The following is a 15,299-nucleotide window of genomic DNA, read 5'->3' as shown; positions in this document are numbered from 1 at the left end:
TTTTCAATCTGATTTTAGAGAAAGATTAAATGAGTCTTCAAAAATATTCAGGTCCATGCGGAAAGAAGTGTGGTCAGCTTCCCATGCTCACCAATTGTTCTAGAAAATGTAAAGTTTATTAAAAAAAAACAACACGAAACCCTCTACAAAATCTGAGGCCATATGAGCAGAGATATGGCCATATCTAAAGAGACATGCCTTTAAATATAATAGCATTTGAAGTACCTTATGTTCCCTCCTTAATTTAAATCCACAACTGCATTATAAGGGTTTTTGCTAGTATATTCTCATCCTCTTTGTGCTGTCCATCTTGCTCTCTCTACCCGCTCCTTATGGACAATGGATCTTTATCCCAGGTAGTGCAAGCAGTAAGTGTTCAGATGGATATAAGATGATAGTTTGTTTTGTTCATTTTAAATCTTATTTATTCATGCTCTTCTATGAGCGAAAGGGGAACATAAAAACTTGTATTTTTAAGTCGCTATCATAGAATCACAGAATTATTTAGGTTGGAAAAGACCTCTAAGATCATCAAGTCCAACCGTTAACCCAGCACTGCCAAGTCCATCACTAAACCATGTCCCTAAGCACCACATCTACAGGTCTTTTAAATACCTCCGGGGATGGTCACTCACCCACTTCCCTGGGCAGCCTGCTCCAATGCTTGACAACTCTTTCGGTGAAGACATTTTTCCTAATGTCCAATCTAAACCTCCCCTGGCGCAAGCTGAGGCCATTGCCTCTTGTCCTATCGCTTGTTACTCGGGAGAAGAGACCAACCTTTCAGGTAGTTGTACAGCGCGATGAGGTCTCCCCTCAGTCTCCTTTTCTCCAGGCTAAACAACCCCAGTTCCCTCAGCCGCTCCTCATAAGACTTGTGCTCCAGGCCCTTCACCAGCTTCGTTGCCCTTCTCTGGACACGCTCCAGCACCTCCATGTCCTTCTTGTAGTGAGGGGCCCAAAACTGAACACAGGATTCGAGGTGCGGCCTCACCAGTGCTGAGTACAGGGGCATGATCACCTCCCTACTTCTGCTGGCCACACTATTTCTGATACAGGCCAGGATGCCGTTGGCCTTCTTGGCCACCTGGGCACACTGCCGGCTCATATTTAGCCAGCTGTTGACCAACACCCCCAGGTCCTTTTCCGCTGGGCGGCTTCCCTGCCACTCTTCCCCAAGCCTGTAGCGTTGCCTGGGGTTGTTGGGACCCAAGTGCAGGACCCGGCACTTGGCTTTGTTGAACCTCATACAGTTGGCCTTGGCCCATCGATCCAGCCTGTCCAGGTCCCTCTGCAGAGCCTTCCTACCCTCCAGCAGATCAACACTCCCGCCCAGCTTGGTGTCGTCTGCAAATTTACTGAGGGAGCACTCGATCCCCTCATCCAGATCGTTGATAAAGACATTGAACAGGACCGGCCCCAAAACTGAGCTCTGGGGAACACCGCTCGTGACCGGCCACCAACTGGATTTAACTCCGTTCACCACAAGTATCAAAGTAGCTCCCTGCGTACATTTGTAATACCCTTAGCTTCTAGTTAAAAAGTGAAATGAAGTGCCATGGCTCTTTGTAACAGCAAGCATATTCCTTTTAGGTGACCTGTCTAGCTTTTACACTGTGTAGTGAGATGTGATTTGAATGTGATCCAGTTGAGATGCTACTTAGTTTCTTGAATTTTATTCTGTGTGTGGCACTGGCCTTGCAAAACCGATACAGTCATGAATAAAAACACAAAACCAGGCTACGTATCTCCATGAAGTAATTACAATTACATAGACACGGTAAACCACAATGAAAACAATATACATATGTAATAAAGTACGAGACCTATCCCATTTTGAAGACTTATGTGAACTGTAAATTTAAGGAAACTATAGGAGTGCTGAGAAGTAAATCACAATCCCCAATAACCGTTAATTCCCAATCTAGTTATCTTGTAACAACCATAGTATTTCTTTACAAACAAATAGCTAGAATATGAAATTGGCATGCCTAAGAGCATATGGGATAATGAATCATTTTTGCTTGCCTCTAGCAACCTGAAATTTCACATATGGATGATGCTTAAAAAGTCTGCTAACTCTTCCCATGATGCTCTAATTCTGCACTCTAAATGTCATAACACTTTCACATTTGGAAGACTATGGCCTGTTCTCTCCTGCTGCTGATTTCTCTACTGTCTTCTGCCCACCCCATTCCTTTTTTTTTTTCCTTCCATATTCTGAGTCCTTTATATGTATATCTGCACTGCTGCATTAAGGTCCTTCTAAATAATCCTTTTAAAGCCTGAATTAGTGTTTTCTCTCAACCAGTACATTTTTACTGTTTTTGTTTTACTCTGTATTTAGGAAAAGGAAAATATGCAAGATGGATGGAGTTGGTCAATGGCTGCTTGTGGGAGGTTGCTCTTATTATTGGGGGTGGTATGTAATAGTAAACAAAACCAGCTGCTATTTAGCTGCATAATTTACTACAGCATATATTATCTTCATGTAAAGAAGCACATATTCCATTTTGAGTTTGCATCAGAAACAGACCTCATTCCATACTCATTTTTTTCCTTTTGTACTTTTCATAAGAATGTGGTAGACTGAACTGTGTAACCGAGGAACGAACGTGGTTTTAGGGTGTGGTATTTACAGTGAACAGGCAAAATGAAGGCCTGACCATAACTTGCAAAATGTCTGATCTAGTTGAAAGGGTGTGTGTATTCACTTGGTGAATCAAGCTTACACTAGTGTGTCTCCTGGCTTCCAAAGTCATTTCATCATCTGGTACATGAGATAAAATACAGATGTTTTACGCTAGAAACACAGAGTTCGATCTCTTTTTTTTTTTTTTTTCCCCCTTTCTTGGCTTGCCCTGTCTTTTTAAAAGCCTGGATAATAGACACGGTCTGTTTCATTATTTCAGACCTGGATATGACTTAATCAGGGTATGATTCCTGATACGAGTTGAACTGTTTGCCCAGCAGAGTAAATATCATTTTAGAAAGTTGTTTTTTTATAGAATGTTTTGGTTTTTGGAGTGTGTGCTCATAAAAGTTAGTAAGACCGGTTTATCATTTATCCTTGTGTAAGAAATAGAAGTGAAAGCTTAAACATGGGAAAAAAGTGTATTACACATTCACAAAGGTTTTAATTCTCACCTAGATGGACCTAGAAATTGCAAAGAAAGTCAGACTTTATGTTGGTTGCTCTGTGGCGGGCTCTGATGTGCTCCTCTTTAATTTATGTTAGCCTTGGAACCAAACAAAACAACAGTCTTTGTTTCCCAAAACGCACTTTGTGCTATATGGTACATCAACACAGTCACTAAAACCGCAGTGGAACCTGCTGAATCCATGTGTCTGGAAGAGCCAAGGAGAAATGGCTTCATTATTTGTAAATACAGTTCACAGTCTAATATCTCAACTCTCTGTTAGTAATATTTCTAAAGAAAAAGAGTAAATAGAAGACTAATGTGGTAAAAGCTGATGTAAACTACCGGATTTAGAAATTTTGTCTATCTTGCTAGTTGTGTTGTCTTCCTGCATTGTCTGGAGCAGGGCATGTCCTGAGGATGAGCTTGGTGCGATCTCATCTTCATTCCCATGAGAGGGGCGAGGTTGTTTATTTCATACTTGGCCACCACGCCCAGCTCAATCCCCCAAAGTAGGAGGACTAATAATTGTCTGGCCTGTATTCTTTAATTAGATTCTTTAATTCAGGCCACTGAAGCTCAGAGGTGGCTCTGCCATGGTGCTAAATCAATGTAAATGTGTTGAGGACACTGAGCACCCAGTGGAAGAAGTGTATATTGATAAACAGGCAGAGACGATGAGAGCCAAAAGCCAAATCTCAGCCACAGTCTTTCCCACACTGGGCTGGTGAACAAACATGCAAGTATTTTAATATCCCTGCAGAATGGACAAGCTTCTTGGACCATGCCCATGCTGCATGACAGGCTACCCTTAGAAACTGAATTTGACAACAAACAAGATGGAAGATCCTTTCATTTTGCTAAGAAGAAATAACCCTGGAAAAAATCAAAGTAGCTATAAACAAGCTAAAGATCAAAAAAAGTAAACTGGGTTAAAATATCTGGAGATCTGTCCAGAGGAAGCAGTGAAGAACTTGGAAAGATGGCATGACTTTGCACCCATGTATGAAAGAAAAAGCATTTTCTCTGTGCCCATAATCTTCTTTAAAATAAATAATGGAAAAGAGGAGGCCCTACAGAAGTTCTTAAGAAGACCTGGAGAGGGATCATTGTTTCAGGCCCAGGGAGCTTTTCTGTACAGGTATGCCAGCCAGAATCCTCACTGACAGTAAGTTTCAGGGAGCACAGATAGGTTTTCATTTTGTCATTCTTGTACTGATCCTACAGCATTGCTGAACAAAAGCAGTAAAAGACAGTGGCTGCCTCTCCTAAATTTTATTAGTCTTCAGAAAGCTTTTGACAATGAAGAAAATAATTGTAACAGATAGTGAAACTCTATTTCTTTTCCTTTTTTTTTTTTTCATGTATTTCAAAACATTATCAGAGTGTGAAATGTACTGCAGTCTCACTGCAGTGAAATGTACTACATACCTATTGGTGTGATGTACTGCTAGAGTTAAATGTGGTTTGGTCCTGCCTGAATCCTTTATTTTTTGTTAAGGATCTTCAGCTTGGAAAGAGAATTTCAAATATAGATGGCACAGTTGGAAACCTGGACTTGGCTGATATCTGCCTCTTGAATGCATCATCAGAAGAAATGACTGAAGGAGTGATATTCCAGCCAAAAAATCAACCATGTAGATTTTGTTGTTAATTAGCAAATGAAAATGATGGTTATGAGAACCAGATGATCCTACAGTATCTAAGCAAGAAACCTCACAAACTGTTGATAAATGTAGTTATTCAGGTTGTAACTTCAGTAAAGACAGTGACAACTTCGTTAATAATTTGACTTGAAGGTTACTGCTGTTTGGAAGCCTACCCTGGTGAGAAAGGACTCAAGATATCACCAAGTTCAACATCGCTTTCTCAGCGGTTACATGGCACAGCTACTGCCACCCTGCAGGAATCCCAGCAAGTCTATCCCAGAGAAGGCGAAGAGCCTCCAGCCAGGTTCCCTGGGCTCCCATCACCAGCTGCAGCAGGAATCCTGTGGCTCTGGAGCAGTCATTAATGTTCAAGCCAGTACAGCTCTGAGAGATATGTATCTTACCGTTTGAAATGCCCCTAAGTAAGATGCATTTTAACCACTGGAAGGAAAGAGAAACGGTACGCAAGATGGAGAGAAAGAGTTTTCAGCAATGCTGATATATACAGAACTGCATCAGCTGCCTGCTCAGAAATAAAAGCTGACAATGAGTCACCTCATTTGACAGTGTGAGAAATAGATAACCAACAGATAGACGAAACTACAGATATGCTCTTTCCACGGCATTGATGTAGATAGTCTCAAATTGAAAAAATACTTACTCATATGGATGTAACACAAATGCGTAGAGAAGACCAACTTTCTATTAATATTTCTCCTTTTTAGGTCTCTCTGATCTTTTTCTGAAGTGAAAAAATATTATTTCTTTTGACACAACATTTCTCCGTAGATCGGCAATGAATAGAAATGGTCAATATTTTTTCTGAAAATATTTGTTAGTATATTTTCATTTTTAATGCAGGTCATACAGATCTAAGGATAGTGATTCTTTCATGTGTTTGAGTCAAATAAAGATGTAGGAATCAGAGAAAACTTGTATTTGATAGAAAAATAAACCTGGAAGGGACCTTAAGTAATACAGTCTCTTGCTCCATTCAGTAAACATCCCTGTCAGATGCATTTTGTGTGTTCTTAAACACGAGTGATGGAAATCCTGAAACCTCCTCAAAGATTCTACTATTACTCCATTATTGCATTTAACAGTCCATTTTTTTGCAGTGTCAAATCTGAAACTCCTTTTCTGGATTTTAAGTCCTGTTTACCGCACTTACAAAGACCTGATCTATTCCATTCTTCTTTGTGATTGCATTCCTCTTAGCTTTCTTATTTAGTCCCAAGTCCCTCATTTACCTCAACCTTTTATTGTAAATATTTTTTTCCCTGGATTTCTGGTAATCGTCATTGTTTCCTCTCTAATTGGCCCACTTCTTTCTTTAAACACTTTGCCCAAAATTGAACGTGTTATTCCAGCTGATGCTTTACAACTCTAAGGAGAGTGAAAGGATTATATGACACTGACTTTCCTCTTTGTTTACAGCGACCAGCAAAGCAGCTATTGAAACTCTAGAGGAAATTTTACCCTTTGTTGGAGGTATGGTGTATATATAATTAAAAAGTACCGCTTGCAATCCTAACTATTGAGATTCCACGAGCGGCACAGGTTTCACTTAAAAAGAATGAATATTCATAGCTAATGGGTTTTAATTTGTGTGCTGGGTGATAAATTCACCATTAGCACTGCCTCATTTGGTAACATAACCTATTCAGTTGTACTTTATGTAACTGACATAATGGGAACAACAAATATTCTACTACGCACTTTTCATTTAACATTTTCTTAACATGAAATTTGTGACAGTACTGGGATGCATTTGAAGATGCTTGTGAAGGGAAATAGTTTAAAAAATTAATACAAATCATTCCGTTCAACAGCTTTAAATTTTAAAAGCATTTTCCTTCCAAATCCTTTTTGTTTTTTTTTTTGAACAGAGAATAGTTTTTCCCATGCTATAGATGAGGGAACCACGAAAGAACTGATTCTTTTGTGAAGGTTGTGGAAATGGCCAAGGTTGGACAAGAACTCCGGAATGTAGTTCTACATCCTGTGTTTGGTCCCTTAGACAGCAGTGCATGTCTATATTGGGGGGAGAAAGGAAAAGAAGAGAGCTTGCTTTTGAACACACACTACACCCACATACACACACAGAGAGAGAGACGTATTTGATTCTTTTCCATTTCTTCCAACTTACATTCACTCCTGTATAGGGAATCAATAGCCACAAAACTGGTCTAACACATAGTCTGTAAGGCTCCCAGTACTTTAGATAAGGAACTTCCAGTACCTTAATCTATTACCTATCTTTTATCTTTTTCATCTTTTTATCTTTTATTTTTTAATCTTTTGTCTATTCAGATAAGATAACTCCCAGATAAGGAACACCTAAGTCGTATTAAAAAGTTATGGTATTTGCAGGAAAATGAATTTAACTCTGTGAAACCAAAGTTTTTGGTCAGTATATTTTTAAAATGACAGTGAGTTTGACAAAAGTGCAGTTGCACTCAAGCTGCAAGATCTTGAGATCCTCTTTCTAAAACTTCTAGTAGTCGTCAGAGAAACAGAAAAGATTAAGGGATCTGTTGCAACTTACCATTCCAGAACTTCCCATTGGGTGGAGAATTTCTTGGATTCAGACACTGCCCACGAGATAGCTGGAAACTGTTTTTGCACCCTGTACAGTTCTTGTAGCTGTACCCATCACATGTTGCACAGCTTCTGTGGCAAGGTTCGCATTCTCTAGAGATATCATCAGTGAAGAAGCCATCTCTACACTCACTCACACATGTGCCACCTGCAACAGAAGCAGAGCCTCGCATCATGATGTCTACTGACCCGTCAATCCTGAAAAGGAGGTACCTCGCCTATAGCGCCTCTCTGTCTCCGGCAAGAAACAGTTTAAGAAAAAAGCATGTAAGAACGCAAGAAACTTTTTGTAATGATATAAACTCTAGTTCTTCAGTGTGAAACCTAAATTCAGCTCAGTTGCTTATGCAAACTTTACAAACTTCAAACCAATCTGCACTTAAATTTATATCTAGGTGGGTTTTCATCCATATCCTAAATCCTGGCACATACAAATCTTATGAAAGTCCAGATCTGGATAAAAATTTTGTGGTTGAGTCCCAGTTTTTATACTGGCCCAATATAAAATCTAAGTCCAGAATTCCCTGAGATTGTTAGGTATATGTAAATTTTGAGGAGTGGATGAATCTGTAGTTTGTGGTGAATATAAAGCTAAACTCAGGTAAATCTGATTCAATTTAAGGGTTGGCATACTGCAGCAAAGCCCCTAGAAGTTGTAACACTGATAGCTTTTTGAGCTTCCTCCCATTTCAATTTAAAAAAAACTAGACCACCAGATCACCTCAGGTTGTGACCACAGTTTTCCATGAGTGTGATGCTTTTGTACTCCACTACTGGGCACCTTCAGCAGGCAATATGCAAGAATACCATAACTTCAGGATTTCCTGTGGTTCATATTTGGCACCATGTCTGAATGAGATCTGCCTGATTTATGGCTTCATAATAAAGCTAAGAGATTCCTACTCTTGTGTGAATTTGATGTGGAATTTAGTGGTTTTAACTGAGCTCGTTTCAGAGTGTTTAAGGCTCGTTACTTTATGTGGACATGAAAGTCAAAGTAAAACTAGACTTGCAAATAGTAAGGAAATGTTTCCGTGTCCTTCTGTGAGTTAAAACCCCCTCCTTTCACAAAGTCTGAACCAAATACACTATTTTTTGTATTTGCCCAAAAGAGTGGAAATGCATTAAAAACAAAACTAGAAAAAAAATGTGGTAATTTGTAGTAAAATGTATGGAGCCTCTGAACCAAACAGCACCATTGGCTAACATAACCACCTTACATTGATGCAAAGGACCTGATTCTATAAAGTGCTGACTCCCCTCAGCCTCCATTGTCTGCCATAGAAGAGATTTATGAATTTGAGAAGTTGGGTCCAAACTCTTTCTCTAAAGAAAAAGTCTAAAATACTTTTGTATGTATGCCATACTTGGAACTTTGCTTACCTGAGAGATAAAAGCCTTCCTTACACGAGTCACACTTGTCCTTGTCACAGCTATCACAGTTGCTAGGACATTCTCTACACTGCAGAGAACTTTCATCTCTGTAGGTATTTTCTGGGCAGTATTTATAGCAATGCTGCTTATACCTTTAAGATAAAGTGGAACATCATTAGTAAGTTTCTTTTGAGATCTCTGAATTTGTTTTCTGTATGTTTCTAGGTATGGTAATGGTAAAGCTCTATTCTCATCCTAACAGAAGTTATTCCTCTAATGAAGGATTCAAAGTGTATTTCTGGTTATGTTACTTAGTCAATTGGCAAATATTAACAAGTCATGTTTTCTAATTTCAGGGTTCTTAAGTATAATTAATTTTACTTTCTTTTTTAAATGTAGGCACAAAAATGAATGCACGCTTAATTAGAAATTATTATATCGTGGTTGTAAAGAGCTGATCGCTTGTAAAAATATATAATCCAATGCCATTGTTTATAGCTAGATTGCATAGTCTTTTTATCAACATTTTCTTTTGTCATGGTAATTTTTACAGAGATCTCTTAACCGTCTCTTTGAAAAGCAGTAGAGTTGTTCTTTTTCCTCTGTTTAAGGTAAACTTTCAATTAATCTGTATTTTTTCCTTTGCTTAACATTCTTATATTTTCAAGTATGCCTGCTGAACTGCAAATATCAGAACTGGACACATGTCATGGTTTAACCCGGTAGGCAGCTAAACACCACACAGCCGTCTGCTCACTCCCCCCCCCAGTGGGATGGGGGAGAGAATCGTAAAAAAGGTAAAACTCATGGGTTGAGATAAAGATAATTTAATAGGACAGAAAAGGAAGGGAAAATAATAATAACGATAAAAGAATATACAAAACAACTGATGCACAATGCAAATGCTTACCACCCGCTGATAGATGCCCAGCCAGTTCCCGAGCAGGGGGCCCGCTTCCCCTCCCTTCCCCCACCTCCGTCAAGTCCCCTCAGTTTTTTGTTCAGCATGACGTCATATGGTATGGAATATCCCTTTGGCCACTTTGGGTCAGCTGTCTTGGCTGTGTCCCCTCCCAGGTTCTTGTGCACCTCCAGCCTCCTCGCTGGCAGGGCAGTATGAGAAGCTGAAAAGTCCTTGACTAGTGTAAGCACTGCTCAGCAACAACTAAAACATCAGTGTGTCAACATTCTTCTCATGCAAAATCCAGAACACAGCACTATACCAGCTACCAGGAAGAAAATTAACCCTATCCCAGTGGAAACCAGGACAAAACTATATACTAAGAACATACTAGTTCCAAATCCAGAGGCACTGTTTAACTTTTAGACCCTTTCTGTTCCATATTTCTGTCCTAATATATGCAAAGTTCACATCAGTCCATAGGGTTTAAAAGGCCTTGATAGTGAGCGATTGGCTAGTTTTTCAGCATTTCCCAAGCCTTTTTCCAAAGTTACTGTTCTCAGATAGGCAATACTTAAAAGGAATGGAATAGCATACACAGCATAGCTCTATGTAGTGAAGCACACATTTTTGCTTTAGAAAAATATATAGGCATGAAGCTATACTTACATATAATAGTTCTGAATGCATATTATACAAATTCTTGGGTCATCTGAAATTAAAAATAAGAAATTATGTAAATAATATTCAGAGTTAAAACCAGAATTCTAAAAAGAATTTTTGCTACACCATTTTTATGTTAATATTTCTTACATTAAAATCACTACAGTCATAACTAGAACATTATTATCTCTGAATCTCTGTTTACATTTTTTGAAGATAAACTCTTCCACGGTCAGGTCCTGGCCTGTATTTTTGCAGCGACTTGTGACTTTTGAGTCCTCAGCATAAAGTACCTAGAAGGTGCTGAGTGCTTAGGAAGTGCTGTTTCTTTCTATATTGGGGGGCGGGGAGGGGGAAAGGGGGCAAGGCTTTTGAGTAAACTTTCTCATCAGAAAATTAATTTTTGCATTCAAAAATTTTGTTGCATTAACAGAAAAAGTATTATACAACTTCTTAAAACTGTTACAATGATGGATGTGGCTTTATGCTCACATGAAGTGAAGAACATTTTCTGTAACCTTCCATTATCTTCTATTAGCTTTCTATTTCTTTTACCTGACTCAAATATCCCACAGGGAGCAGAATGGAAGGAAACAGAACAACCTGGGTGAATGTATTTATAAACTGTTCTACTATGGAATGCCTATAAATTATTTTTGATATTAATAGTAGTCATAAGGCAAAATTTTCACTGAGTCTGTTTGAACTGTGTCTACAATAAATCACACTTTACACATGCAAACTTATTAGGCAACATGCACTTGGTTTTGCAAGTAGTTCTAGCAATTTATTTATGAGGTGTAAATTTTTACCGAGAAATGTTGCAGATCTGTGAAAATATTCTCTTTACTCTTTAGAGCACAAACAGAAACAGCAATTACGTGATCTAGGATTCTTTGCATTAGATTTTGTGTTAGGAAATACTCTTAAAATATGAAAATATTTTCTATGAAGTCTTCCTTTACTTCTAGATAAAAGATATTTGGGTTGTCCAGGGCTTCTTTTTGAATGATTTCTGGAATATAATATTGTTTCTGAATAAGGACACTTCCTGAGATATTTTTTTTCCCCAATTAATTTGTGTGGATTTTTTTCCTTACAGTGTTTATAGAGCATTGTTAGGAGCCGGGTTGATATGATGATAGATAAGTGTATTTATACCTTTTCAAAATTATTATGGTATTGGCACACACAGTCCTTATATTTCGTTGATGGAAAGAATAGAGTATGCATCAAAGAGACATTGTTAAAATTGCTGGGGTTGCTTGTGGGTTTAGTAATTAACTCTCCATGTACTTTCTGGCTTCTATGAAGAAAAGACTCTTTCCCCTCTTGCCTGCGGGAGGTTCTGATGACATTTTTCTTTCCTAACTACCCTCTCAGTTTTGCCTGTATGGATGACTATCTATATAGCTCCATTTGAGACAGATCTCAGCAGTAATTGCAAATAAAGACACAATGTCTGGTTGTCCTCTGGAAAGAGATTAGAAAAATGAGCTATTAAGTAAGTGACCATTAAGTAAAGACCATGTATTTTGAGTTGGTTTAGGATCTAAGAGAAAGTATCTAGGAAAGAATGGGTAAAAATAGTTTGTTTAGTTTGTGGATTGGGTTACATATTGTGGAGAGCTCAAAAAAATGTATCACAAATAGCACTTGCATCCTGATGCTTACACAAAGTATAGACAGAAGTGGTAATAGTAAATACCTTATTAGAAGGCCACAAATTCCAAAAGGAATTAAATAGGTTTGCTGTATTTCATTTGTGAATGCACTGAGACTTTCTTCAAACCTAAGATTTTGGAGGCAGGGGCAGAATTTCTTAACAATCTTGCAAAATGAAAACCTGCAGTCATTGGGCTAGTGTGGCCTAAGTTCATTTGTCAATTTGCCTACTCTATTACGTTATTTATCAACCCTTACTGAACCATTGTTCTTTCTCTTAATGACATACCCACTAAATAGAAACTCTACCACCTTCTATACTTAGTTATAATTTCTGAATTTAAACTGTTGAGGAATAATGAAGATAGTTTAGAAAGGAATGCAAAGAGGGCAACAGTCTGATAGCAGGCAGAGAGAAAACTAAATATGCAACTATTCCCACAATAGCAAATTTGATATTTAACACGTTATGTTTCCAAAATCTTGGAAATTAATTTTAAGAATGAAATAAGTCTAGGGAATTTTATGGATATATATGTGCAATTCTTCAACAGTAGCTCTTCTAAAACCTGCCACAATCCATTCTTGGACTAGCAGTAACAACCAAACTATATTCACTGAGACCTTCACTTGCCCATAAAATAACGAGATCTCTGTGGTGCAAAGTGGATTGGTTGGTATGTCATGTGCCAAAAGAGTTCTTGTTAAAAGAACTGTTAATATTTCATGTATATTTTACAATTTCCATTTGCATTGATTTCCACTATGTTGAGCTTATGCCACTCTTTCGAAGACAGAAACGGAGGTGATCTTGATGGCATTGGAAACAGGATTAAACCGATTTTAAAACATAAGGCTTCAGAGACAAACAAGTCCTCAGTGACTTTCTGGTTTGATTGCAGTTTGCTTAGATAAGTAAAGATCATCTAGAGTTCATAAAAAAAGTAATGTGGTTTCTTTCCTTGTCTGTAATAAACTGATACTCTTGTTCCCTCCTCCACCCCCCACCCTTCTCAGCTACAATACATTTGGAGTGCAGCTATGTTATAATACAGGAAAAGTATGTGCAAAGATTAAATATTGGTCAAAGGCCAAACATTCATGCATTCTGTTGGAACTCTCTGATTTGAAATGAATTAGTGTTTTTTTCTACTCTGGGAGGGAAGCATGGGCATTAGCGTTACAAGCATAGCATTGTTGTGCTGGAAGGGTATTTTTGTTCAAATACCTGGAGGAACACTGTGAGTGATTTTTTTTTGTAGTATTACTGTAGAGGCTTAATGAAATATTTAGTACATAAATTCATCTATATTAAAAATTAGTTCAGAGCATTTTGGAAATCCTTGTCACTGTTTCACCATCTTTGAATGTTCATGGTATTTAGACAGATCCTAATTCTGGAAATTTTACATGGCTAGCCCACTGTTCTTTTGAGTAGCACTTAGTCAAAGTATCCCATCTAATTAGACCCAGATCTTGCAATGACTTGGATGCATGCTTAACTTTATCTACTGTATACAATAAAGCTGGGAGTTGAAGTGAAGTGTAAGAATATATTTTGCAGGATCTGTATTTAGACTGTAACTTTTATTTTAGCTTCCCATTTTGTTTATGAACTTTTTTTAAAATTAAATTTCTTGAACTATTTATTGGCTCAGCTGTGAGTCTAGAATGTGCTGAATACACTCAACTTTTTTTTGCATTCAGGAGAATTTCAAGATGTTCATTGCCTGGGACTTAATGCCTGGTTTACCTTTCTTTTCCATTTTAATTAAATGTAATGACTGAAAATTATTTTATATTACGTTGCAGTTTTCCTTTAAGGGCCAGCCTACAGTAATTGTTTAATTTCAACAGTTACTGCTAGATTTTATTTGCCTTTTACGTTCCCCTGAACAATAATTTACAATAATCTAAAAAAAAGTACTATAAATTGTAATATATCACCAACAAGAGTAATTATATATTTTAACTACCTTAGACCATTTTTTCTTTAGTTTTTATGGCACCTCAATTAAAATAACTGAAATATACAATCCAAACATAATAGGATTTTTGACTAGACATGGACCCAACTGAAAACTCAGCTTTCAGTAAGCCTTAAAAATAGAGATTTCTGTTGTGGAACCAAGGACCCTGGTTTGGATCTTCCAGTTTGTGTGAGAAAGTATTTGTTTGTCTGTGTCTTTTTTTGTTGGTTTTTTTCACCTCTTTTTCTTTTTTTTTTTGTGGTTTGTCAGTAAATCAGCTTCATCTTCTTTCTTCTCATTTCTGACATTATAATTTATTTTGACAAGTCATATTATCAGGAAGTGGGAGAAAGAAGAGATTGTGAATTTTAACTAAGGAAAAAGCTGGGTTCTGTTGTCAGTTAGATTTACATGGGGAAAAAATGTCATCAGTATTTGCTTTGGCCAAAAAATATTACTTTGGTTCAGCCAAGATATTTAATGAATTAAAAATATGCATATTTTTAAGGCAAAAAAGAAAAAGACTTTGAATAGACTTCATCTCTTCCAAAAATATATTTTTATTAAAATTATCTCTGTTTAGTTTTTTGTAAGTTTTTTTGTTTTAAATTAAAGCTACCTGTAATTAGGATGAAAATGAGGAAAAAAAAAAAATTGTTCTGAGTGTTACTCTTGCTGTAGAGCTGGTTAACTGAAAAAAAATCACACAGCCCTAATCTCAATTACCATACTCTAAAAGAGGAATAATGTCACTTACTGTTATTGTATTTCATTGGCAAAATAAAGGGAATGAGGCATATTTTCCTGTTCAAATAAGGATTTTAATACGTTGTAGTTAGAAGTAGAAATGAAGTGCAGATAAGATGACATGAAAACAAAGATTAGCATTATAATATGCATTACCTGAAATAGTTCCATGGTTTGTATGACTGAGGTGAAATGTTGATAAATACATAAATACTTGTTGATAAATGCATCAAATTTTGGGAAAGATTTCACTGAGGGAATGTGATGAGATCAGGAAACTTTAAGGAATAGAAAATTTTAAAAACTAGCTTAAAAGGTAAATATTGGGTCAGAACGCTCTAGTCTCTCACCAGACACAGTTGACCGGTGCTGTAGTGAGATTTACACCAGACATGAAGCTCCAAAATATGATATCAACCAGAGAAGTTATTGCTTACAGGGCTACAAAGAAGAACTTGTGGTTCATTCTTATTCCTAGTAAAATAAAAGGTAAGAGTACTTCAGCAGAAATGAAACCAGGACATCAGCAGTACTATCTAACAATTAGGAAAGGGCATTCAGTTTATTTGTCTTAGATTTTATTCCGTCA

General features: G+C 37.3%; 1 protein-coding gene across 1 annotated transcript in view; it reads right to left on the bottom strand.

Annotated features, from left to right (window-relative positions):
* PCSK5 (proprotein convertase subtilisin/kexin type 5) overlaps nucleotides 1-15,299 on the bottom strand; it is a 260,305-nt gene that overhangs the window by 17,652 nt on the left and 227,354 nt on the right. The window contains exons 25-27 of the mRNA XM_075136217.1: nucleotides 10,335-10,377; nucleotides 8,774-8,916; nucleotides 7,338-7,538 (exon numbers count right to left, since the gene is read on the bottom strand). Of these exons, the coding sequence (XP_074992318.1) occupies nucleotides 7,338-7,538; nucleotides 8,774-8,916; nucleotides 10,335-10,377 (387 nt within the window). The remainder of the gene's footprint in view (nucleotides 1-7,337; nucleotides 7,539-8,773; nucleotides 8,917-10,334; nucleotides 10,378-15,299) is intronic.

Source organism: Calonectris borealis, chromosome Z, assembly GCF_964195595.1.
Source record: "Calonectris borealis chromosome Z, bCalBor7.hap1.2, whole genome shotgun sequence".
Lineage (NCBI taxonomy): Eukaryota > Metazoa > Chordata > Aves > Procellariiformes > Procellariidae > Calonectris > Calonectris borealis.
The sequence above is the reverse complement of the archived record's forward strand: the minus strand, read 5'-3'. Positions and strand labels throughout refer to the sequence as shown.